Raw genomic sequence first — 26,780 nt, 5'->3', positions numbered from 1 at the left:
CTAAGATCTTTTTTTGCCAGAAATTGTTTCATTAATTTAGAGAAATAATATCCCTTTTATATCTTATTCCTACTCATTCTTTCAGTAAAAATATTTTGTGATTTTACAAGGTTTGGAACATTTGTACAATGGAGCTCATACTGAAGTTCATCTCAGAGACATGAGTGGTAGTGACAGTTTCAACCTGTTGTCTAGAAAAAAAATGGATAGAAAAATTGTCTTTTCTCTCATAAGTTTTTGAACTTAAAAAAATAAAAAGTAGAATAATTAATTCTGTTTTTTCTGCCAGTTCGCTAGGAAATGAATTCTTGGTGTGGAAGAGGAAGTATGACACTATTGTAAACTGTTTTCTCCTCTCAAATTCTACTCACTTTGCCCACCCCTAAAGACATCTCTCTTGGCACAGCACTTCAAGGACTGATCTTCTGTGACTGACAAAATTCCAACAAAATATAGGAAAACAGCTTGAAAAGACTTCAAGACATCAACTGAGCCATTGTCCAACCTCCAGGCAGTCTAAGACCTCACTCCCATGGTGTTTGATCTTTTCCAAAACCCATCCAATGACAGAGATTCTACATTTTCTTCTCTTCATTTCTTAAAGATTTTAACAGTTTTTACTGACACAAAGATTTTTCCAGACATCCCATCCACAATTTCCCTCTTGTACCTTTAGCCAGTGTCTTTTTGCCTGACCTGACACAGCAAAATAATTCCTGTTTCCTTTCCAAAGGTCTTTTAAAGTACCAGATATGTCATGTCACTGTGGTGTAGTGGAAGGTGTCCCTGCCCACAGCAGGGGGTTGGAACTGGATGATCTTTAATGTCCCTTCCAACCCAAACCATTCCATGACCCTGTGCTTCTGTGATGTGTCCGCTTCATCTTCTCTTTTGGCAAAACCGTCGCTTTCCTTCTGACCTTTCCCCTTACTCTGCATTTTCCTGGCCTCTCCTCAAACTCTCTGCTTGCCTCTGGATTCTTTCCTGCGCATCCAAAGCTTTCTTGAAAAATACTTCCTAAAAAGGCTTTGTCTTAGACCGGCCAAATTGCTCTGGCAGTTTGACTGCTTACCACCATAAGTTTTGCTTTATGCGGGAAATAAGTTGTCATAGACATCTTTTTGTGGAAATCCTTTCCTTAGGATTTTTTCCCTTCTGAGAAGCTGAGGCCTCAGAAACAAAATGTAAGCAATGGTTATCTGCTGCTGTGGAATGCAACAGGTGGATCTGTGATTGGTCTCGTGTGGATGTTTGGAATTAGTGACCACTCATGGCAGAGCTGGCTCTCTCTCTCTCGGTCTGAGCCACAGACCTTTGTTTTCATTCTTCTCCTTCCTATTCTTAGCTTAGCCAGCCTTCTGAGCTGAAACTTTTCCTTCTATTCTTTTTAGTATAGTTATAATGTAATATATATATCATAAAATAATAAATCAAGCCTTCTGAAGGTGGAGTCAACATTTTCGTCTCTTCCCTCACCAGAAAACCCCTGTGCACACTGTCACAATAAGCGATTCCTTCATTTTTACACCCAATAATTTTGCCCTTTCTCTGGTATTATGACATCACTGACATCACCTTGTGTAGCCACCTCAACCCTTGGGTGCTTTCTTGGAGGCCTGTTGATTTTTGCAGCTCTTTCTGTCATATTTTATCCTGAAATTCTTAATGTAGAAAGTGAATTATTTTCCTTCTCTGATGTAAGGCACTGGTTGAGTATGACCACCAGATAGTGAGGAATTGTGAATTTAAGGACCATTTTTAGAACTTGAAAGGTCTTAATGAGTAACTGATTAAAAGAGGAGCAAGAGAGATATTTTGGACCACATAGTAACAATCTTCCTGTATTTCAGCATCCAAAACCTTCTGGGGTTTTTGGTTTTTTTTCCCTACCACATTAAGAGAAATGTTAAATGCAGCACTCAAATGGCAAAGTCTGTTTGTCTGGAAATATCACCTGATGGGCACCTGCCCTCTCCTAAAACTGGCCCCACTCTCCTAACCAGGGGCTGCCCTCTCTCTTCCACTGCCAGCATTTATGAGGTGCCCAGGGGAACTGATTCTGCTGGGGGAAAATAATGTGTAATTCTAGTCTGGATCAGCTCCCTGCTCCTGCTCCCTGCAATGCCCACAAATGGCTGTGGCAGAGAGGGAGCAGCCCAAAAGAAGTTGAAATGGGAGAGGAAAGAAGAGCTGAAGCACTGTGTGGGCAACTAGCTGTGCCATAGCCTTGCTGCCAAGCTAAAAAATATTATCCCAGTGGAAATAAAACCAATCAAGGACGCTGGTACAGGCCCCATATTCTTAAACAGATTTAATTTCAAGTGCTTAAACAGATTTAATTTCACATGATAAAGAGTTAATGCTCTGCATTTTTTGCTGTTTAAGCAGCTTTAGTTGAAATCCATCAGCCCATTTCATACATTATATGAGCAAAATGAGAAAAATTACCAACCTCTTACACTGCAAGGAAAAATTAATTTGACTGCATGATTATTGACTCTGCATATTTTTCAATCTTAAAAAATGATAATTCAGGGCTTCACTTATAATTCTTCTTTGAGCTCTGGGCTGTGTAAAGTTTTGAACATTCCCTTTTTTCCTGGGAAATGAAATATTCATCCGTCACATCTGCAAAACCGCCTATTCTTGGAACTGTGGTTAAATTACTAAGGCCCAGCCTTCCTCCTCCCCTCCCACACCTTCCCTCTAAATTTCAATAGTATTAGAGAAACATCATGGCAATAAGAGACTGTGAGACACCAGTAGAGACTGAAATTTCCTTTTATTTCTCTGTAGATTTGCTCCCAGTATTACAAATTTCACCACAGCAGTCTGTGCCCATCAGAGTGACCTTGCTAGCCCACAGAAGCATTCCTAGCTCCATTTTCACTTTGGACACTGCTGGTTGCGTTAGTGACTTCAAGAAAAATGCCACCTGTAGCTTTTTTCCCCCCCAGTAATGAATTTAATACCTTTTTTTGGTATTGGTATTTTTTTGGTATTGGTATTTCTTTGGTTCTTTGGGAAATATGAAGCTGCAGCAACATCATCTCAGAAGCTGTAACTATTCAACTCAAATTATTTGCTTTTAGCTTTGGAAAATCCATGGGGTTTATGTGTCGATGAAGTAAGTTGTTACCACCTTTTTTTAGTTAAATTGTGAAATAATAATTTAGAGTGTTAAGGTGTCCTTCATCTTTCCATCATCATAAGAAAACTAAAATCATGAATTATGGACTGGTTTAGATCAAAAGGGACCATCCAGTTCCAACCCCCTGCCATGGACAGGGACACTTCCCACTATCCCAGGTGGCACCAAGCCCTGCCCAAGCCTGTTGAACATTTCAGCTGTAGATTAATCTATGTGTAAATTCTTTGTAAGTACAAGAGTTTCCCCAGAGAAGTTGTGGAAACCCATTCCTGGAAGTATTGAAGCTCAGCCTAGATGGGGCTTGGAGCAACCTGGTGTTGTGGAAGGTTGGGACCAGATGATTTTAAGGTCCTTTCCAAGCCAAAGCACTCTGTGATTCTGTGATAATGGAGAGGTGTTGTAGAGGGAGAAAAAGTGGCAGGAAAAAAAAAATCCAAGAGGTTTTTATAAGTTTTGTGATGTTGTTCTGTGTGTAGGGACAAGAGTGCAGAAACAGGGATGGCAGGGCTGGGAGGAGGCAACAAATTGCTGTGAAATCACCCAATATTTCACAAACTGTGCAAACTTTCAACAAAAACTAAAATCATTCCACAAAAAGCTGCAAGGGAATCCTTGAGAGAGCCGTGAAAATGTCAGGTTTTCACCTTTGGAAAGCTCAAGGGGAGAAAAGCAGCTCCTTTTACTGCATATCCAGTGTCTCCTCTGCAGCTGTGCCATCCTGAAGGCAAACTGCCACCACTAGAAAACTTGGCAGAGGAGCTGCTGGAACAGGGAGTGTGTTGATGGTGGAGGTGATGAGTGGAGAGAAGATGTAGTAATTACTGATCTACTACGTGCCTGCCTCTGCTCAGGAGGAGTGTGGGAGCCCGTTTGCACAGGTGGTGGTGTTCCAGGACTGGTAGGAAGTGAGAAGTTTGTGCCTGTGGAAAATTGGTCCTTCAGATGTGCTTTTATGGTGAAGCTAAGCAGCTCGAAGTTCTGTTGGTTATTGTGGAAACTTTTTTGTTTAAATGTAAAAAAAAAAAAAAAAAAAGAAAAGTTATTTAAATGAAATAATAATAATAATAATAATAATAATAAAGACCCACAAGCCCATTATTTTCCTTTAGACGTGTCTTTCTCCTTAACCACAAACAGCTGGAAATTTGCACACAACAGCAACAGTAGGAAGGAACTCATTTTAATGGAATGTCTGAGCTGCAGAGTGGCAGAATCAGGCTGAAAACACAGAAAAGCCAGGTTTTCCAAGATGATCCATGGGGATCAGAGCTCCTATATTGTAGATTTCAGCATGAAACCTCTCTATACCAATATTCATTTTGCCTGAAAAATGAAAACCTTTTGAGATATCTTACACTGGGCTTTCTCCGTGTTCCCTCCTAGGATGAAAAGTGGCAGGCAATGCCTTCTGTGGTTTTTATAGCCATGACTTCAACAGCACTGAATAAACACACAGAGTGCTTCAGATGTGGTGGCTGAAATGGAAAATTCTGATGTGGACACCAGAAGCTTACTCAGAGGCAATTTATTTTTCTAATACATGGACCAAAAAAGTGCATCCCCGAGGAATGGGAGACGTTGCTCCTCTGAAATGAGTCTGTTCATGATCCTTCTTCAAACACTGGTTGAAGTGGCTGTGGGGTGCATGGTCAGTAGACAATTTGTGGGACAGCCTAAAGGTTATTAACCTTCAAGCACTGAGGCATTGCATGAAACCTGATGGGTGCTCAGCCAGAATTTTTTTCTTAAATCTGCAATGTTTTCTGGGAAGGAGGGGAATGTGTCCAAATTCTGGCATGATCTTGTGATGACAGCACTGGTCGTGATGGTTTTATAAGATTTTCAAGGGTTATAATAATATTAAATGTTTGTAAGACATCTAACTGTTGCAGTCTTACTACTGAAAGCACTTGGAATTCAGGACAACCTGAATATTTACATTCTCCCCAAGTGGGAATAGAAGGTAATCAGCAAAATGCAGGTAAGAACTGAATATTGTCAGCAAACATTATTTTGAAGGTATGTGTGATGGTGAATTAAAACTTTGTCAATTTAATTTCTCTTACCAGCTTTTTTTCATTACTACTGAAAAAGTAGATGTAACATTATGGGCTGAATTTTTTCCATGTTACACCTCTGCAGGGAAATCTTACAGTTCTTGAGATTCTGTAGCTTCTGAAATGAGTTTAGGAAAAAGTATGAGATTTGCCCATGATAAATACATTTACAAGTGTTCATTTACCAGTCTAGGGCTTGATCCTCTGGAATGAGCTGATTAAAACTGACAGGAACACAGCTCTAATTTTGTTTTAGACAAGCCTTTGAAAGTTAGCATAATTAAGGAAGGTATAAGGCTTTAGAGGAAACTGAAATAAATCCTTAAGCATACACTGCAAGGAACATTTACCCACTTCAGCTCTCCAAAGATATTTTCTTGCATTGGATATGCTCAGTTCCCTCCCAGACCCAACCTACAACCAGGTCCTGGAGGCTTCAACAGATATTCCCAAAAGCAGGTACAACTTCAGTTCCTCACAGCTGTAGTGACTCTGGGAGGGGAGAGGCTTCTTTCCAGGCTCTCAGCATTCCCACAATCTGTGTAGGGAAGCAGACAGAAAACATCTGAAAGAATTGAAAAAGATGAGCAGGGTTGATGGACAAAGAGCCATGCCAGAGGTGAAAACAGGGTTGTAGGATGGACTTTTGTGTGGAAAGCTGGGAGCTGGGGGTTATAAATTAATTTAAGGACTGACATGAGATGAGAATAGAAGAACAGAGAATGATATTTGAAAGAGATTTCATATCTTGAGTCTCTGATCTTGCAATGTTGACACTTGCCTAATGTTGATGGGGAATTTGAAGTCCTTCAAGAGGATATCAAGATGATACAAACTGAGAGACAAATGAAATAAATTTCCCTTTAGTTCTGAGTAAGAATGGGTATTTCTGAAATGGAATTCCGCTGGCCTGCCTTGAAGCTCAGGATGAGATGAATGAGCTGAGTGTTTGTATTTCTAGACTTTGGCTAAGAGACTCGACTCATTGACATTCAGACACTGAACTTTCAGAAGTCAGAAGCAAACTCGGAAGAATCCTCTGTGAATTTTGCCTTCAACTCAATGCCCAAACAGGTACACAGCAAAATTTGTGTTCATGTGCCTGTCAGGAGGCTTTGATTTTTGCATTTTAAAGTGTAGCATGGCAGTCATTACACTCCATAAAAACACCCAGATACACTGGATCCACATAAGAAAAAGGTTTCATTATAAAAAATTGATACTAACTCTTAGGAGAGTGTTTCTCTTATGCCAATCATGTTGATTTATTAGGGGATTAGGAACACTTAGGACTGTCCATCCCTCCAAAACCATTTTTGTATTAAAAGAAAGAAATTAGTCTTGCCAGGATCATAGAGAATTTCCATAATCCTGGCATCAATCACTCAATTAATCCAGTCCAGTCTTTGGGCAAAATCAAAAAGTTGCAAAGCTTGAAAACAGCGTGGAGAATTGTTAATATTTATCTCCCACTTCACATCCCTGTTACGTCACTTCTGTGCAAAAAGATAAATGCTTCAAATCAGCAACTGAGAGGAGAAAGAGAAGCCAAAAAGCAGGTGAAAGATGCTAAGAGAAGCTGAAGAAGTGAGGTCTGGCTCTTGCTTTGGAACATGAACTCTTATTCTTTATATCACTGTGCCCTGCACACCCTGAGTCTGGCAGTGCTTGTAAGTAATTGCATGGAAAAAAAAAAAAAGCTTTTACTTCATTGTCTTTCAATAATTGTTCATTTCCTTGTGGGAGCAGATGGTCAGATACAGCTTTATTTTAATTTTTTTTTCATGAGTCTCTTTTCTCTCTGTTTGCTTTGGATTCCAGTTAAACAAAGCAAGATGCAATGAAAAGTGTGAACAGCAGCAGAAGGGACCCACGTTGCGGGAGCTTTCTATCAGTTTATTTCTCTGCTTTCTTATGACACACTCAGTACAGAGAAACACATAAAGAGAAACTCTTATTTTGTGTGTGTGGGCTTTGAAAGACAGTGACAAAGAAGAAAAAACTGGAGGAGGGCTGTTACACCAGAGCAGCTGAGTTTTGATAGAGTTTTCTTTAATTTCAGATTCTGCAGGGTTTCTTTTGTTACAATTTCATCTGCCTTGGTGGTAGCACTGATATTATTTGGCATGTGAGCAGCAGAGATGCTGCAGGTAACAAAAGAGTGGAACCAGCAGGGATGTTTAGAGTAGATTTAGAAAAATCCAAAGCCATTAGAAAGCTTGGAGGTCTTGTTGATATCTCACTTTGGACAGAGATTGGCAAACCAAGATCACACCAGTATCAGGAAAGGTTTGTGCAAATCAGGGGCAGGATATTATCTTTGCTTTTGAGAACAATCACATCTTCAGCATCTTCCTTTTGCCATGCCTCCTCTACATCCTTTTCTTCTTTCCTGGGAATCTCTTCCCTGAAGGGACATTTCATGAGGGGTGGCACAGCAGCTTGAGGGTTTTTTTTTCTTCATTGAGGAAAATAAACCATTGTGAAATGACTGAACAGACTTTTTACTGATGTGAAACAAGAGATTCCTTTGTATCACCTGTGTGACAAACCCACTTCTCTGTAGTAGGAGTAGATCAGTGTGATTGTTCTTAAGTAGAATATCAGGATTCAGTGCTAATGGTTAAACATATGACTGAAGGTCTCCATAAGAACCTGCCTCATTTACCCAAGAGAAACAGAATTTTCTTCTACAAATTTGGGTTGCTTTCTATATTATTATTATTATTATTATTATTATTATTATTATTATTATTATTATTATTATTATTATTATTATATATACAATTATATACTGATCAAAACCAAGTCTATGTGTTAGTGTAGAATGAAAATCTCCTAGCCTGGGTTGCATACTAGAGGATAGGTGAACAACCCTCATTTGAGTATAAAATGGTGGAAAAGCAGCTCTGTTTTTGTTGTGGGTGTAATTTCTTCATGTGCTTTCTCTGGAAAATATGAACTCAGCTCCTGGAGAGGTTTGGAATGCTTAAGAGACTGACTCTCATCTCCTTAAACTGGGGGTCTGCTAGAGGTAAAGTGGTTTGAGGTGATAAATATACCTAAAACACAGCCTGGGAGTGGAATAAATCTTTTTAGTTTATTTAACCTGAGTTTCTGTCATATCAGATCTGGCACTCAGTGTCTGCTCAGGCAGTGGTTAGTGCTGACTTGAAAATCAACTGTGACAGCACCTCCTAAGGCTGGCTCTTCTTGAAGGAAGAGGCAACAATTTAAATACCTGGTACTGGATCAGCCTCATCTTTTCATTTGAGATGCATGTGCTAAAGTAAGTGTTATCACAATCTGGAGACTTAGAAAGTAAAAGTAGAAAAAAGACTTTCCTGGAGTTCCCTGGACTGGTGAATGAGCCAAACAAGCTTTGCTCTTGCCATGAACATTTCAGAGAGCAAAGGGAGTTTTGCCAGGCAAAATCTAGCAATGTTTTTTTGCCAGGAGAAATAATTTAGAATAGTGCAAATGGGTGCATTTCCTCCTGCTGAGGTTTTTCTGGGCACAGTTCGCTGAACCAAGAGAATGTTGTAAAAGAGATTTTCAGTAAATGGTTTGACTGTTTTTTCTACTGACTAATAAAGCTGCTTCTTGCAATAGCTGTCATACACCGTGGTTAGGGAATTTTCCTGCAGTCACTGTCCCGGGTGAGCACAAGGGGAGAAATAATATATGTTGGCATGAAAAGAGGCATCAAGACAGCAAAGCTTTTCAAGAGAGATGCCAATTTTCTGTAATTCTGCCTGCCATTGCATTTCTTAGTGAAGAGAAATGGAGGGTCTCTCTAGACCCCCTGGTTCAACTGATCTGCATGACACCCTGGGGCACCTCACAGGTCAGATCTCCTCCTCCTGGGGCAGGGCAATGTCTGTGCTCTACTCCATCCATCCATCCATCCATCCATCCATCCATCCATCCATCCATCCATCCATCCATCCATCCATCCATCCCTCATCCATCCCTCCATCCCTCATCCATCCATCCATCCATCCATCCATCCATCCATCCATCCATCCATCCCTCCATCCATCCATCCATCCATCATCCATCCCTCCATCCATCCATCATCCATCCCTCCATCCATCCATCCCTCATCCATCCATCCATCATCCATCCATCCATCCATCCATCCATCCATCCATCCATCCATCCATCCATCCATCCCTCCATCCATCCATCCCTCCATCCATCCACAGTTCCCCTCCTCTCACACACACCAAACTCCATTCAGCCTGGAGAAGGAGCTCTGCTTTTCACTGCTGCCTTAAACAGATCCATGGCACTGCTGTCTGCAAATTTGGCAGGAAAACCATATCCTCCTAAAAGTGCAGTAAATGAGAAGCAGATGATCTTGCAGGGCAAACATGTGGAGATAATGACATTTTTAACTACCAGGGCCCAAACCCCAGAAAAACAAATGTTGTGTAATTAATCCACTGCTCTCCAGCAGCCTGAGAGCCTCGAATTTTTGGTCAATATGCAGTTCAAATGCTCTGCAGGCCAACAGGAGACATGGACGTGAACATGGAGGGGAAAGACCAGCTTATTGGAAAGGACACAATCTGCCCTCTGAATGAACTGAAAGCCAGAGAGTTATTTTCCAAATTCCCTGAATATTAATCTTCTATGGGTGGAAGAAAACTGAGCCATATGCCAGCCACCTGTTTACCATGCAAGTCTCATCCTGGGTTCATTTTCTGTTTTGTCTCTGTGTTTTTGTGTCTATATTCACACATGCAGAGCACACCAGTACCAGTGGCCAGGGTGAAGAGATAAAAGTCAGAGTGTCTCTGATCACAACTCATCTTTTGGGACTGGGGACAGAGGTTAAGGATGGACAAGCACATATTTTTTAATTTTTGTGAAATAGTCCTGTGCACTTCAGCCCGGTGGTGCATCCTTAGCATCCTGGGTGTAACAGCCTGGGCAGATTTTGTCCTTTACTGCCCAACGTTCTCTGTATCCCTTCAGATCCTTCTGTGGTTCCCATATAAGTCTAAATAAGGACTAAACAACTGAATGTCTCCTGCTGTTCAAACCCTGGGTGTCACTTTTTTCTTCACACCATCATACCAAACCAACAAATGCTTTGGTGCAGAATGCTTTTTTATTTTCCAATAAAGGAGTTTTGCCTCCCACCCTGTGTAAAGAAAGGCAGATGGCAGAAAGGAGAGAACAGATTCACTCCTTTTGGAGTGAAGAGCTCTTTCAGGTGACGGTTTTGCAGTAATTGTCTGTGATTTCATGATGTTGCTTCTTTGGAGGTTGGCAGGGCTTTGTCTGTGCTCAGGTTCTGCAGCATTTCCTGCAGCACTGATAAGAAAATGAGCCTGATCAGGGGTATTGTGCTTTTCTGGGGCCTTATTTAACAGGGTCTAGCTTAAGTTAGGGTGTAAATGAATCCTGCACTCAAACTCAGGCTCTAGCAAAGAGATCTTTTATTCTGAATGTAGCCAGAGGAATTGATAAACTTTTCAGTACAGAGCTGTAACTACCAGCTTGTGCAGAGACAAGCAGCCTTTGGATGGAAACTCTAAGCACTGTTCTGTGTCCTTAAACCTTTTTAGATGCAAAAGTAGGTCTGGACTTAATACCTGATGAGATCCCATCCAATCCCTTCTAACTAATCCCCCAAAATTCTCCTCCTGGTAGGTTGCTGGGAATGTCCACCCAGAATGTGATTTTATGGTGGAGCTGAAGAAAAAGGAGGCTGAATGTCTGGAGGCCCCACAAGAGCATGGAAATGCAACATCACCAGGTATCCATCCATGTGTGAGGGAGAGGGAAGGGACCAGAGTCAGGACATGGCCAGGCTGCCAAAGGACATGAGAATTTTATTTATGCTCCCACATGCTGTTGTGTTGTCAGCTCTTCTTCCATCTACTCCCATTCTTTCCCATTTTTTTTTTTTTTCCACAGTCCTTCACATTAAAATATTTACCAGAGTCAATCCTTGTGACCATGTCCAATTCCTTGGCATCATGCTTGCTTGTTTGTGAGGATGTGTTGATCTTTAAAAATAGGGCAACCCCTGAACAATTATGGTGATCTGATCTTTCTTCCAGCCTCACTCTTCATTTATTGCATTCTTTCTGAAAACTCACCTCAGTCTAACACAGGGGTCTAACTAAAGCAGATTAAATAGCACTCTGGGGGTGTTTATTTCTCATAATAAAAACTGTGGCTAAACTATTTTTATAAGATATGGAAGGGGTGGAGTGGCAGAGTTTAAAAAGGTTTGGGGTTTTATTTTGCTCAAATTTAACCATGCTTAAAAATATATTTCACTTTCTGTCTGAGGTTGCAAGAGAACTTGGGACAAATTGTTGTGCTGGCCAGAGGCAGATGCTGGAGAGATTCTTGCCTTACCATGTCCAAACATCCTCTTTCACTTCATGAAGGAGCCAGGTGATGTCCTACCATGGTTATTCCTGATGTGTGTCTGGCAAGAACATTTCTAAAAAGGGAGGGTGAAGACAGAGAATTTCATGTTCCCATGAGCTGGATCAGAGAATTACTGCAAAGATTTTAGGAGGATCTGAGGGACCTTAGCAGTTCTTCTCATATTTTAAGGATTATCCATAACTGGATTTGATTTCCATAGTCTCTGATGAGGCCCTGGTTCAAAAATATGCTGAAATACAAAGAGTGATTATTGTATTTGTGGGGTGCCCTGTGGCAGGAAGGAATGATGAATCTGACTCTATGTTCTCAGAAGGCTAATTTATGACTTTATGATACTATATTATACTAAAGAATGCTATACTAAACTATACTAAGGAATACAGAAAGGATACTTACAGAAGGCTAAAAAGATAATAATGAAAACTCCTGACTCTGTCCAGTCTCCACACAGTTTGGCCCCAATTGGCCAATGAGTGAAAACAACTCACAGCAGAATCCAATGAAACAATCACCTGTGGGTGAACAATCTCCAAACACATTCCACATGAGCACAACACAGCAGAAGCAAATGAGATAAGAATTGTTTCCCTTTTCTCTGAGGCTTATCACTTTCCCAGGAGAAAAATCCTGGGCGAAGGGATTTTTCCAGGAAATATGAATGCCACAAGTAATTCCTTGGTTTCCATTGTGCTTTGGGATCAGTTTGTTGTGTGAGTTTCCTTCAAAGCTCATCTGGACGCTGTCTAGGTCAGAACTTAAGCTTGGGGTTTCTTGAAATTTATGCTGTGATTGGTGTGGGATGAAATGAAAGGCAGAGGAATGAACAATGTGATTGCTCTTTAAGACCAAGGTTGGAGATTCAAAGCAGAATTTAGGCCTTGGAGCAGCACATGTGCTGCAAAACTGCAAACAAATGCCTTTGTTTCTGCTCCCTCTCTGGGTGAGCGTGGTCAGTAACAAAATGTGAGCCCACAAGGAGCAAACCACCTTCCAGGAAAGACCTGGATTTGGCAGTTCCACAAGAAAAAGAATCTGCAAAGCCCAACCTCAGCCACATCCAACACATGCTTGTTATAACCAAGGGATAAGGAAAATCCCTTTCATCTGTGCAGATTCATTTCCTGCCCTGGGATTCTTGACTTCTCCTTCATCTGACTCATAAATATTGTTTGTGGAAGCATGGAAGGGGCTGCTTATCCCAGCTTCTGATCTGCTAGGGAAGAGTAAGCCCCAGGGGAGGTGGGAATGAGAAGGGATATGGTGGACGGATGACTGCTGTGCAGAGCAGAAATTTATGGAGCAAGTACTTCCCAGTCTTCTCCAGTGTGCCCGATATAATTCCTTCCTTAGTCCTTCCCACCTCTACTCCATCACCTCTTCTCTCCCTTCTTCCCATTGTTTGTCTGTAAATAAAATACAAAGTTTTGTATCTGAATGTGCACAGGAAAATTTTCCTACTGACTCTGTGAGATGCTAATGATCATCTTCTCCTGGTACACCTTTGTACCAGCCAGAGGTCTTCTCCTGGTTTTTATTTCCCATATTATCTTGCCCCTCATTGAGAAAATTAAAGACTTCTTTTCCAGCTGGGATGATAAAAAGAAACTGCACAAAAAAGGGCTGGTCTGATCCATTCCCTCCCTACCATGTGGCCTGTCCACTAGAAGATGAGATCCCTCTTGAAGAAGTAAGTTCAATTACACAAATATATGTGAGTGGTGTGCTGATGTTACAGTATTCCTTTCTATTCCTGAAGAGGAAAATTCAGAAAGAAGCTGAAATTTCTTTCTAAGTATGGGATAAAATTCCAATTTTTACTCTGGCCACTTATTTTGTAAGACAACCGAGACTGTTTTATTATTCAGGTGTAACAATAACAAAGCCAGCTGTAAATTCACAAGTATAACAGACAAAGATGTACCACAAAATGCTCATAAAATGTGAATTAAGAAATTTCAGTAATATCAGTCAGCAAGATGAATTTGTAGTATCACAGCATCTGTACAGAAAATGTGCTGTTAAAAGACCACTGTTCCAAATTTAGCAATATCTAAGGAAAAGAGGGGTTTGGAGTGTCTCATGCTGCATTAAATATCTAATTCAACAATGGAAAAAAAAAGTCCCAAAATCTCTGTAATGCAGATCAGAATTTGACATATTTCTTCAGCCAGATTTTCACTGTTGGTGATATTTTGAGGTTACAGGCAGAGGAAAAATATAGTGCTTGACCTTTAATTAATAAGGATGAAACATGGCTCATATCACCATGGAGAGATCTTGTACAGGTTCTCAGAGTGGCTGTGGTTGCCCCTGGATCCCTGGAAGTGTCCAAGGCCAGGTTGGACAAGGCTTGACACAACCTGGGATGGTGGAAGGTGTCCCTGCCCATGGCAGGGGATGGCACTGGATGCTCTTTAAGATCCCTCCCAACTCATTCTGTAATGATTCCATTATTCTGCCTAAAGGAAACTCCTCAGTTGTGGATTTATCCACTTAAGAAGTTGATTATTTTCTGTTTTACACATCTGATTTGTTGCCAGCTATGGCCAGCCTAGCACAGTTTTGATGTTTCTCATGGAATGGTGCATCCAGACTTCCTGGCAAGATTTGGAGCTCTGAGGCACTTCAGTGAGCTCTGGCTGGAATTGTGCATAGTCAGAGATTTGGTTAATCCTATATGACTCACAGTTCACCCATTAGACAGAAAAACCCCATTATGCCTGGTTTCCACCCCATTTAACTTCATCAGTCTCAAAAGAATACTGTGAAAATTGGAGCCAATCTCTGCACCATGGATCTGTCTTAGTGCTTTGGTCAGGATCAGGTGGGAACTTTCCAGGGATGTCTCTTGGCTGTCCCCACTTACTGCATTCACACTGAGGCATGCTCCCAGAAAGGATAATCTGGTTTCTTATGGATAAAATTGAACTGGAAGGTAAATTCAGGGTGCACCTGCTGTGCTCTGAGCAGTAACAACAGCTCAGCCCATTGGGTTAGACTGTGGATAATCATAAATGTGCACACTTGGATGCAAAGTCCTTGGCATAAAAGGTTTCACTCTACTAATCCAGGAGTTGGAAGTAGATGAAACTGAAGGTCCCTTCCAACCCAAACCAGTAAAGGATTTATGATTCTATGACCTGCTCTTTCTAAGGCAGTTGTAGTGATAGATCCTTTTTGTGGGTCACAGAAACCAATGACGTCTCATTTTCTAAAGACTTGGATTGTCTTCTGAGAGTGTTTTCCTTCATTAACTATAAAAGTAAAAGGATGAGAAAAAACAGGTTTGTATTAATAATTAAACAGCTCAACCCTGTGGCCAGGCTCTTCTCATTCTACTACAGACTCATATTTAGGCAGCTAATTTTTAAGCACCTAAATAAATTTAATAAATATCAGTCTTATAATGCCTGAAGTTCCATTTAAGGCTCAAAATGAGCATCTCCCTTTCCCCAAGTGAACTGTAGGAATGAACTGCACAGCTGTGCAGATTTTAGGTAATAAAAGCATTGAAATGGGACCCCAGAGACAGATCATGTTAGACTGGAGCTAGATTTGCAGCCTAGAGTTTATTCATTCTGTTTTCTGCTTTCATCTGTGATAGCTGAAGTCAACTTATCCTCACTCAGGGATTGTGTCTGATAGAGGAGCCACTTAAATTGAAATGGATTTTGACTGGCATTCCAACTGAGCAGCAGTTGAGTTTGGCAGCAAGAAAAACAGAGGAAAGAAACAACCCCAGGGAAAAAAAAAAAAAAACAACCACAAAAAAAGCTCCAAAAAACAAAACAAAACAAAAAAAACCCCACCAAAACAACCCACCACAACACAATAAAAACTGAAAGGAGGAATAGACAGCAAAAATGGAAGTAGGGAAGCAGAGAGCAGGAAAGTGGAGAAAAATAGAGAAATGCTGATAGAATTCTGTATTCATCATGCTGCCAGAAGCATTGTCCTGCTAACTGCTGGGGAGAAAACATGGTACAGAACACAACATTTATAAAAATTGTGTAAGATTTTGAACAATGTCTTTTTGAAGACTGGTGTGGGTTTTTTATGTTTTTGTGAATGAGCTCCAAACTACCCAGATCAATACATATTTCAGCATCAGATTGGGCTGCATCCACACACCTGTGGAATGGGATTACACAAAAGAAACATAATGAGTGATTTAAGTTGAATTTTGCCGTGGGAAAGAAGAGGGGGAAAATTAGGCAGTTAGGGATGTCAACAGAATGGAAGCACCAAACAAAGTAAAAGAGACAATTTAGTAAAAGCCTGTCATTTAACAGCAACTTGTGTGACAAATTGTTCTCTTTTCTAGCAATCCTACTTTTCTACTATAAAGATCATCTACACTGTGGGATACAGCGTGTCCATCTCCTCCCTCATCATTGCTGTGACAGTTCTGATTGCATTCAGGTAAAGGTGTCATCTAACCAAGATTCTTTTCACAGTTCTTAATTTCTTAGACTGTGGAAGACAACATTAGACATAACAAAATAATATAAGTAGAAATTCAGGTGAATAAAAGTTTAAAAAAAAATCCAGCTATGTTGGTTAAATAATATGAAACTGAAGCTGGAAATTAAAAGGCATCAGAGAGAGCCAGGAATAAGATTCAGATCTGGGGAATAAACCCAGGCTGTGTCTTGGCAAAACTCAGCAACTCACTTTGATCCTGAAGAACCAACAGAAAAATTTACTTGCTTTAGGCTGGAATGAAGATTTTTTTTCATAAACTATGCATGCCTGCCTGGAAATGGCTCCAGGAAATTTTTAATAAGAATATACACAAAGGACTTGATTCTGAATGAATGAATGTTCCTATCCTGTTCATTGGATTGATTACTATTGAAACATTTACCACTAAAGACATGTTTTAAAGTTAGTTTCAGAATTTGGTCACATTTGGTGAGAATTCTTTCTTACTGAGTTAGGTATTTTATACATATTTATAGATATTTTCAGGTCTAATTAAGACTAAAAGTATTTTATAATTTCATGTAGATTTAATGTCTGCCACCATGTGGGATTTATTTTATTAATTTTTTTATTTATTTATTGTATTTCTGTGAGACAAAAAAAAAAATAGAAAAAGAAAAAAAAAGGCAGGAGTTTTATTATTATGCTGTGAGAATCAGGGTTCTCTAGGGAAAATTTCTTGACCTCTGCTGGTTCCTAGTTCATGTCTGGAAGCCACCAGATATGTTTATTGACATCCACTCTGACCTCAGGAAAACAAACCAGCCCAAATGAGGGGAAAGAAAGAAACAATGGACATAAGGAGACGCAGTAATAGGGAGGAAAAAGTCATAATTAACAATGGGGTTGACATTTGAGGTCAGCAATAAAATTCTGCACACTCCAGGTGAACTTTCAGATTAGGTGACCCTCAGATTACTGGGTCTGGATAGAATTTGGCTTTTAGTGGAACTCTGATTATTAACTCAAGTCCTCATCTCCAAATGAAAGCATGAAGCTGTATAACTCCCTCAAAATCTGTATATAATAACAGCAAAAATTTAATCTTAGTTAACTGGGAATTTAAGGTAGATGTGTGAATTGAATTTAAAGTAGATGTGCAAATTGAATTTAAAGCAGATGTGCCAAATTGTTTTAAAGCTCTTCTGTGCTTTTACTTAATTCATCAAAATAACTTTGGCAAAGTAAGGAAAAACCTATAATTCTGGTTAACAAGTAAAGAGATTAAAATGTAGATTGGGGCTGATTTGCTTCACATGAGGAAGTTTTCTGCCTCTCTCTGCAAGAGCTCAGTGGATCAAAATGTTCTTCCTAAATGTGTCGGGAAGTACCTGAGATAAAACAAGGGTTTATTGTCTATTTTATTTACTGCAGCACAACAAAGTTAATTACCTCAGAGTGACCTCTCTTTTTTCCCAGGAGGCTTCGCTGTCCCAGGAATTATATCCATGTACAGCTCTTTTTTACATTCATCTTAAAGGCTATTGCCATTTTCATTAAGGATGCTGTCCTTTTCCAGGAGGAAGGCATTGATCACTGCAGCTTCTCTACAGTAAGCACATGAAAAGCGGGATATTGTGGTATTTGATGTTTTTATGTACCATTTATTTATGGTTTCACTTTTCATCCCTCTTTTTTACGAATTTTTCTGATAATGAAAATGATATAATTCTTTCATTCAGTATATTTTGCTTCCATAAATATGTGCATTATGGTCTCCTATGTTCTTAAAGCATCCATTTGTGATGTTGCAGCGCTCTAAATGAAATTTGGACTTTGACATAGCAACAAAGTAGTATCATTACACTGTTATGTGTCAATAACCTGAAGTCTAAAATTGAAGATCTCTGAGTACATCAAAGAACAACTTTTAAAGCTTATTCTTCTGGAAATGCTGGGTTTCCTGTTCTGGTTGGAAGCTCTGATCTGTAAAGCACAAGGCACTCAAGGTACCAGGCAATGAATTTAGCATTCTTCCAGCCCCAGATCTTGGCAATGGTTTTCAAGCCGAGGTTTATGGGATGGTTCTGCACTGCTCACAGCCACGCAGAATTTTAGAGCTGAGCATAAGGAGAAAAATGGGTCCCTGAACCTTTATTCAAGGAGCATTTGACACTTAAGGTACACTCAAGGCAGTGAATTTGTGAGAGAACTCACATGCTTGGGAGCCCAAGTTACATTTCTAACAGGGAGACAGAAAGCAAAATGCAGAGGGGATTCCAAAGTTTTATCATGGCTAAAGCCTTACTACTCAGAAATCCATTTTACATTTGAAGCTCTCAGTTTAAACATCAGTTAATAGTGAGATCTTGTTCTGGGTAGAACCCAGCCAATATCACAGATGTGTCCTCCATGGTCAAACCAAGAGCTGTGTCTCCAAGCAATGCCTAAAGTGTGACTTTCCTGTTCCTCAGACTGAATGCAAGATCTCTGTGGTTTTCTGTCACTACTTCATGATGACCAATTTCATGTGGCTGCTGGTGGAGGCTCTCTACCTGAACTGCCTGCTGCTCTCATCCCTTTCTCATGGAAGAAGATATTTTTGGTGGCTGGTTCTCTTTGGCTGGGGTAGGTTTTTACGAATTTTAAAGGAAATTAGTAAAAGGCAGGGTGTTAAATGAGGCTGGAGAAGATAAGGCTTCACAGAGACTACAGAGCAACTTCCAAGGGGTACAAGAAAGCTGGAGAGGGATTTTTCCCAAGGAATGGCGTGATGGGACAGGGAAGTTCCATACTGTGAGAGTGGTGAGACCCTGGCACAGGTTGCCCAGGGAGGCTGTGGACTCTCCATGCCTGGAAATGTCCAAGGCCAGGCTGGATGGAGATCTGAGCAACCTGGGACAGTGGAAGGTGTCCTGTGGGTTGGAACCAGGTGATTTTTAAGGTGGCTTCTCCCCCAGGCCATTCTATGACTCCATCATTCCATGATTCCATGGTTCTATGATTCAATGACTCAATGATTCTACGATTCTACAATTCTATGATTCCCCAGTTCTATGATTCTATGACTCTATGATTCCATAATTTCATGGTTCTATGACCCTACAATTTTATGATTCTATGATTCCATGATCCATTCCCATTAAAAATACTGGATGTGGAACCCAGTTGATCTAACTAAAGAACCTAACCTGGGCCTTGCTTCCATTTTATTTTTATGTGCATACTAGCCAGAAGCAATCAAGTTTTTTATGGCAATAAAGCCCTTGTGAAAGGGGTGGAAAATCAATTATATTTGAGAATGCACAAAGAGACATCCTGCAGTCTCAACCTTCTTCACCCCACTGAAAACACCTCTGAGGAATTATCACAAACACCAGAATTCAATGTGCCTTGTTCTCTTTGTGCAGAATGGTTACACAGGTTGGGAAAGGGAATTGTTTTTTTCCTAATCAGGAACTTTTTTATTCCTGGCATTTCTACAGCCCATTTTTTGCACTGAGATATTGTATGAGTGGAGCAGCTCTGTCCACTAAATAACAGGACAGGCAGTGAAACAGAAACATCTCCCCTCCGATTTTGTTGTTGTCTGGAATAAATTGAATTGTTCAGACTTAGGGATCTGAAACCAAGTGGGTGCCCACAGAGAGTTGCTGGGGAAGGAAAAAGCAGAGCACTCCTCTATGGCAGGTGAATGCCCTTGGCCAGAGGAATATTTTATTGCTTCAGGGAGGGAAATCCATGTCTGTTGCCATCAAAGATTAAGAGAGGCCAGACAACTCAGCAAATAGAATCACTTTTTGTGTTTTAGGGACTGTGTTTAAAACAATTCCTGTTACAGGTACTGACCCCAAAAGATAATTCCAGCTCTCAAAAATGATTGATCTGTATCATTGCACCAGAGTTTCAGTGGACAATTGGATTAATTATACCTTATTTTGAAATATCTGTCAGGTTTTCCAACACTTTTCACCCTTATATGGATATTGACAAAATTCTACTTTGAAGACACAGCGTAAGTCTTTGTTTCCCACACTATTCCATATCCTTGAGTTATATTTTTAATTGATTGCAGTGATTATATACTTATGTTTTTCTAAACTTATTATCATGTTCACAGATGTTGGGATATTAATCAAGGCTCTCCTTATTGGTGGCTAATCAAAGGACCAATAATAATTTCTGTGGGGGTAGGTACTTCTCAGTTTGCTGATATTACTTAGAAGAAAAAAAGGCTTTTGAATTAAAATTGAGTTTCTTTGCTGAGTTGTAGGAACAGGAATGATAAATTTCTACTGTTAATTGCCTGGGTCCAATGCAAACTAAAAAGTTCATCCTTCAAACAAATTGAAACTTTCCTAGAATTGTCAGTTTAGTTGAAATTAATAGCAAATTAGTGGACTAAATATTCCTTATATTTGAAAACAAAATTTTAGCATAAGAGCTCAGAATCAGACATAAATTTTAATACAAAACTGTCAAGGGAAATAGGTTTCTGTTCAGAGCTGACAACTGATAACAGCTCTTGAGCCTGGCATTTATTGAATAAACTGATGGGCTTTAAATGATCATCACAAATGTTTACTCTCACAAGTCATTAAACCCAAGCAGTGTTTGAGAAAGCAGTTAATGGATGACCTTAAGGTCAGCTATTAAAGCTTAATTTAATTGGAGGACAGATGGATGCAAATGAGGGGTATGGAATCACAGAATTTGGGTTGGAAGGGATCTTAAAGATACACACAAACAATGTGAGTGAAGAATCTCAAGTTGAATTCTGGCCAGAGCTTGCTGTGTTTCAATAAAATATTTCATATCCTTCAACCTCTGTTATTTCTTCTGCTGGAATTCACATAGAGCATCACTAATGGATAGAATGAGAGTGGACTTTCTGGTAAAATGAGGACATTCTTAGACAAAATTAAACATTCAGCCTCACTTAAAGAAGATCTGGTGTGCACAGACACTCCAAAAATGCTTGGGGAGAATCCCTCTGATCATGAAAAACCGAGCAGCCTCACAGACTTTGCATAAAGCTGTGCCAGATTACAACTGCAGAAGAATTTATTTGCAAGTTAGGATGGACCCTGACTGCTTTAGAGCTGAGCTAATGCTCCTCAAGGGCTCCTTCAGGGCCAACAAAGGGAAATGTGCACTTTTGGCAAGTTTCAGATTCAGATTCACCTGAATATCTGCCTTGGGAGGAGGTGAGCTGCCCCCAAGCCCACCTGAAGCTCTATTCACTCTCCTGGCTGGTACTCCACTGACTGCAAAGGCCGAGCAGGGTGATCAGCTCTGATGGAAATATCTCATTGTAGAGGTATTTAGGCAGAAAAATTCTAATAGTGCCCAGAGAGATCAGCCAGAACTTAATGCAATGTTTGTCTCTGAGGAGAATCCAATGGATTTGTGCTACAAAACGTAAAAGAGGTAAAACATAAGTGATGAAAATATTTTGCTGAACAAAGTGAAAGTCTCAAGTTTTCACCTTCAGCCATTTCTTCAAGCAGGAATGCAACTTATTTAAATACTTGTATGCTGGCAGCAGGGATAGCATTAACAACCTTACATTAAAACTGCACAAATTACATTGTAACTAAAGTAAAAAAAGAAGACTTACCAGATTTTCTCTGCAAAGTTTTCCATCCGAAATTAACCTTTTCTTTTTCTTCCCTCTCACCCCTCAAATGTTATGAACAGGTCAATTTTGTCCTATTTATCAACATCATCAGAATTTTGCTGAAAAAACTAGACCCTAGACAAATCAACTTCAATAATTCTTCTCAGTACAGGTAATGTATGGAATATTTTTTAAAAAATCAATTATTTCAATATTAATAATAAAAAATTATGTTGTCTTTTCTAAACAGAGAAGTACTTGCTCAGTGTCACAGACAGGCTCAGTTAAATTGGTATTAAATTTTAAAATTCCCAACCTTATCCCATTCCAAAGGAAATTAGTCAAAGGGTGAGACTCAAGCCACCTCATATTGGCCAATGGGATGTATTCAGATCAGCTCAGATGTCTGCCTTCCAATTAAAATCAATGGGGAAACAATGAAATTAATTCAATTGGAATTAAATCTCTTATTTAGGACAGGAAAAATTACCTTCTATATCTGCCTTTCTCTGTATGAGAACTGCAAAGGAAGACATCATATTTACTTATATTATATTTATATATATATACACATATATATATATATATATATATATATATACTAGTTCCTTTTTCACTTCTGTTCACCACTGTGGCTCACTGAGTGCATTAGCTTTTACTCAGAAAAATGATATTACCTTATTTCTTCTCATCTCCTGTGCTAGACGTCTGTCAAGGTCAACTCTGCTTCTGATTCCTTTATTTGGAACCCATTACATTGTCTTCAACTTCCTCCCAGAATATACCAGCCTGGGGGTTCGTCTTTATTTGGAGCTCTGTGTTGGATCTTTTCAGGTAAAATTACCACATATCCTTTGGTTCCTTCTTACCAGTTTTTTTATTTTAGCCTTTTGTCCTCATCACAAGAATTACACAAAAAGAATCCTCAGATCCTGAAACCAGTGTCTGCTCACAAAGTTCCTGGTTCTCTGCTGAGTTAAAATGTCTGAAGAGGTGACAAACCCTGCTTGGCTCTAGGCTGGCCTCCAGATTTTGGAAATACAAAATTTCAGATAAGTGTGTAAATCGGATGGGTTGGCCAAAGTCAAGCATGGAAAATCTTGCTTGCTACCAGTACTTGTCCACCTGCCTTCCCTGACTCCACTAACAAATTCAAGCTGACTTGGGCTGATTTAAATCCTCCAGAGGCAATCAAAGTTGTGTGTCCAGCTGCCTTGCTAATTCTTTGTTAAAGAATAAATTGATAATTAAACATAAGCATCAAGCAGTGTCTGGTGCATGTACCAGCCCCACACTGGCTGCTGTCCCAAGGAATGCCACGTCCCTTCCCCTCCTGAAAATATTGGGTTGATGGCCCCCACTGCTCTGGATTGGCACACAGGGCATGGAGAGCTTGAGGAGCTTGATGCCAACAAGAAAATTCCTGCTCTGGTGTCCCCTCCAGGTGGTTTTGCTGCCTGAGTTATGAGCTGGGCAGGATCTGATTTCCCTTTGCTTCCCTCCTGTTCCCTGTGCTGCACCTCAGTCCAAAGCAGCAGTTGTGGGAATGCCTCCAAACCTCCCCAGGGACCAGATCTCTCCCTGGATGGGTCCATGGGATTCTTCATGGGATGGTTCTCAGGGAGCATCACCAGCAATCCATGAGTTTGGTGCTGGTTTATTCCTCTTGAGGATTGACTCTGCTGTGTCAGTCCTGCCCAACAAACCGTGTCCATCAATCCTGACCCTCTGTACAGGGAGGGGACCTTCACTGAGCTAATGAGTAGTTAATGAATAATTTAATAGAATAAAAGGTCAAGGTGTTGAGCCAGGATCTGGTCATGTAGATCCTTTGACCTCCTAGGATTTGTCCTGGATTTATCTCAGTTCAGAATCTTAACAAACACATTCAATAGCACAGATTTGGCTCTCATCTGGTAGTCTACAGAAATACAGAATTTGGCTGGAGAGCTGTGTGACCCATCCATGGATCTGCTTCAGCAGTCTCTGTTTTACTTTCTTTCCAGCTGTCAGTGAGTTGGGCTGGAGAATGGACCACACTTCCATAATCATCAATCACATTTGTGAATTCATAGCTTGTGCCTGATTTTGATGAAATGCCACTAAACAGGTGTTTATCTTTAAAGCCATTCAGCTTTATTGGAGATCCATAAATTATCTTTCAACTTCCAGCAATCTCCCACCTATATTGATACTCACTAATTCACATAACATTAAGTCAGATAATGTAACTGGCTTTTTCAGACTGTGTTAACCCTCAAAACTTTTTTTTTCTGGTCTTTTTCAGGGGTTTATTGTGGCAGTTCTCTACTGTTTCCTGAACCAAGAGGTAAGGGAACTATATCAGATATATTTTCCACAATACTGCCTTCAGTGGCAAATACATAGTTAACAATCAGTTTCATACAAAAGATAACCAAATCTTTCATTTTCTTATGACTGTTACATGGGTAGTGATGTTGATGAATTTCATTTCAGTGATCTTCATGGGAATGAAGCCATCTAGTGGAGAAATGAACTTTTACAACTTTGCTACTCTGTCAAGTATTTTTGATCCTTTCTGCACATTTTTGTCCTATAGCAGGGCTTGGAAAACCCCTGCTAAGTCCAGATCTGAAAATACAACTTGCTTCAATGATGCAGAGGGATCTCCATTTACTGAAGGTCTATGTTTAAATTGGAAAGAATTTAAATATATACCTTTGCCCAATAGTGAAATATAATTTTTAGTATTTTTAATAGTCTCATGAAGCATCTCAGTATTTTTTCATGTTGGTAAATCTGATTTTCTGTTTAGAAAGTATAAGTCAGAATTTTACTGTTGATGGGAGAGGAGTTTGTCTTTTAGCTTAGTGTCCATATCCAGTCTAGATGCGATAATAATGCATCTTAAAGGAATTCTACAGAAAATGTGAAAGTTTATCCTCCACATTTTAGAATATGTTGAAACTCTGGGATTTTCCCTCATTTTCTGACTCCAGAGTAGGTGAGATTGCTCCTTTGGGATAGGACTGGGATTCAGTTTCAGACTAACACTCTGCTGGATTCTGTCTGCAGCTCCTGAAAAGGAGAATCCTGTTCCACATATGTCCACCCTTCTCTCCAGAAAGGGCATCCCTGGAGGGTCAAAGGTGTTTTTAGGAGATGAATCCTGCCCCTGATCACTCTAGACTCCCTGGACTGTATTGCTAAACCTTCATTTTCCAGTTTAAATTCAAGGGCTGATTAAGCTTTCAAACAGTATCACCTACATGTGCCATGGGCCAAACTTTCTGAACTCTATCAGAATTTTCTGAAATATTAAATTAAATATTTTTAAATATATTAACATTCTTAGCCTTTTGGTTGAGTTTATGGCCATGAATTACTGGTTTAATGATGCTTGTGTTTAGATAAAAATCCTGTCATTAGTTTGTTAATAACCCTAATCCCTTCTAACCACAGACCACAGCTGCACATCCAGACACACAGCACTTCCATACAGAAATTCCCTCCCTACTAAACATCTGGGGAGTCACACTCCTAACAAGAATCAGATGTGACAGGAGGCTTTGGTGGGTGGCCTGGACCCTCTCTGTGCTCCTGTGAACATGCCAGTACATGACACACAATGACACAGCTGTCAACAGCACACAGCAAACCTCTCCTGACTGCTGCTGGCTTTCCCCTCATCATCTCAGATGGCAAAGCAGCATTATTTCCCAGCCACAAATTGGAGAATGCTGATTAAGAAACTTGCTGCAGATTACACTTTTCTAGAAGCAGATGGAACCAAGAAAACATCCCTTAGCAACTGAGAAAGAGCAGGCAATGTGGAGAAAATAGATTTCATTGTGTAGGCTACGTTGGTGAGATCAATGGTAGAATAAATATTCATAGGAATATTTAAAAAAAAAGGAGAAGGTATATGAAAAAAAAAGCTGAGATGTTTTAGAAATGGAGAAAATGGTTTACAGTGCTAGAGACCTCAAGCTTAGTACTGATAGAACTTCAGGAGAAGTTTTCATCAGTGCAGAAAGATGGCCATGCTGAGACAGGATTCTACTTCTCTCTATCAGCTAAAAAGGAAACTAACTTGTCCAGAGATGTCTAAAAGGTTTATTCTTTTCTAGCCCCTTTTTCTGTCCTGCTTCTTTCCCACTGTCTGCTCCCCAGAAGAATTCCACCACAAAAATTCAACCAGCTTTTTCCTTTGTTCCTCAGGTGCAAGCGGAAATCGGCCGGAGGTGGCACAGGAAGAGATACGGGCTGGTGCCAGTGTGGAGGAGGACCAGGTGGACTGTGCCCTCCAGCTCTGGGGTGAAAATGACCACATCTGTGTGCTGAAAATGGCCTCAGGCTCTGGAGGGAAAAAATCCAACCAAACAAACAAAATTTTACCAAACATAACTATTACAGTTTATCCCGAGCAAATTGGAGAAGGATCCTTCAATTCTGACCATGGGGCTTTTCTGCAGGACAAGCATTGCAAGGACAGATTAAACCCTGATTAATCTTCTAAAACAAAATAATCCTCTCAGTGATAACTCTGTGTGCACCACAGCACACATAAAAATCACCTGTTCTGGTTCACTTCTACACTTTCACTGGTAGAGCACTGTGGTATTTTCGGGGTCCCCCATCAAGGGCAGGAAAGATGAATCTGACTCCATGTTCTTAGAAGGCTAATTTATTATTTTATTATATTATATTAAAGAATGCTATACTAACCTATACAAAAGAATACAGAAAGGATACAGACAGAAGGCTAAAAGATAATAATGAAAACTCCTGACTCCTTCCAGAGTCCCAACACAGCCTGACTGTGATTGGTCATTAAGTCAAAACAATTCACATGAAACCAATCAAACAATCACCTGTTGGATAAACAATCTCCAAACCACATTCCAAAGCAGCAAAACACAGGAGAAGCAAATCAGATAATATTGTTTTCCTTTTTCTCTGAGGCTTCTCAGCTTCCCAGGAGAAGAATCCTGGGCAAGGGAATTTTTCAGAAAATATGATGGTGACAGAGCACAAAGTTCTTATGAATGGACACCAGTAGCATCCTCCAGTGACACCATAGATGACCACCTCTGGAAAACAGAATTAAATTCTAATTTAGTGGGAG

General features: G+C 40.0%; 1 protein-coding gene across 1 annotated transcript; it reads left to right on the top strand.

The window, feature by feature from the left end:
• Window positions 1-6,821: 6,821 nt before the first annotated feature.
• Window positions 6,822-25,996, top strand: GHRHR (growth hormone releasing hormone receptor). Its single transcript, XM_066555568.1, has 13 exons — window positions 6,822-6,878; window positions 10,873-10,978; window positions 11,521-11,628; window positions 13,212-13,312; window positions 15,950-16,047; window positions 17,530-17,662; window positions 18,525-18,678; window positions 20,005-20,065; window positions 20,171-20,240; window positions 21,751-21,842; window positions 22,375-22,504; window positions 23,958-23,999; window positions 25,874-25,996. Exons 1-13 carry the CDS (start codon window positions 6,822-6,824, stop codon window positions 25,994-25,996), a joined length of 1,275 nt encoding a protein of 424 aa, XP_066411665.1.
• The last annotated feature ends 784 nt before the right edge of the window (window positions 25,997-26,780 follow it).

The sequence above is a fragment of the Molothrus aeneus genome, chromosome 1 (genome assembly GCF_037042795.1).
Source record: "Molothrus aeneus isolate 106 chromosome 1, BPBGC_Maene_1.0, whole genome shotgun sequence".
In the NCBI taxonomy this organism is placed as follows: Eukaryota; Metazoa; Chordata; class Aves; order Passeriformes; family Icteridae; genus Molothrus; species Molothrus aeneus.
The sequence above is the reverse complement of the archived record's forward strand: the minus strand, read 5'-3'. Positions and strand labels throughout refer to the sequence as shown.

Bases quoted from the DNA above. Each gene is read 5' to 3' on its own strand.
- GHRHR (XM_066555568.1), top strand. From the start codon at position 6,822: ATGAACTCTTATTCTTTATATCACTGTGCCCTGCACACCCTGAGTCTG. The intron at 13,313-15,949 runs GTAAGTTCAATT...TCTCTTTTCTAG, and splicing joins ATGAGATCCCTCTTGAAGAA to CAATCCTACTTTTCTACTAT. The intron at 20,066-20,170 runs GTAAGTCTTTGT...TCATGTTCACAG, and splicing joins TTCTACTTTGAAGACACAGC to ATGTTGGGATATTAATCAAG.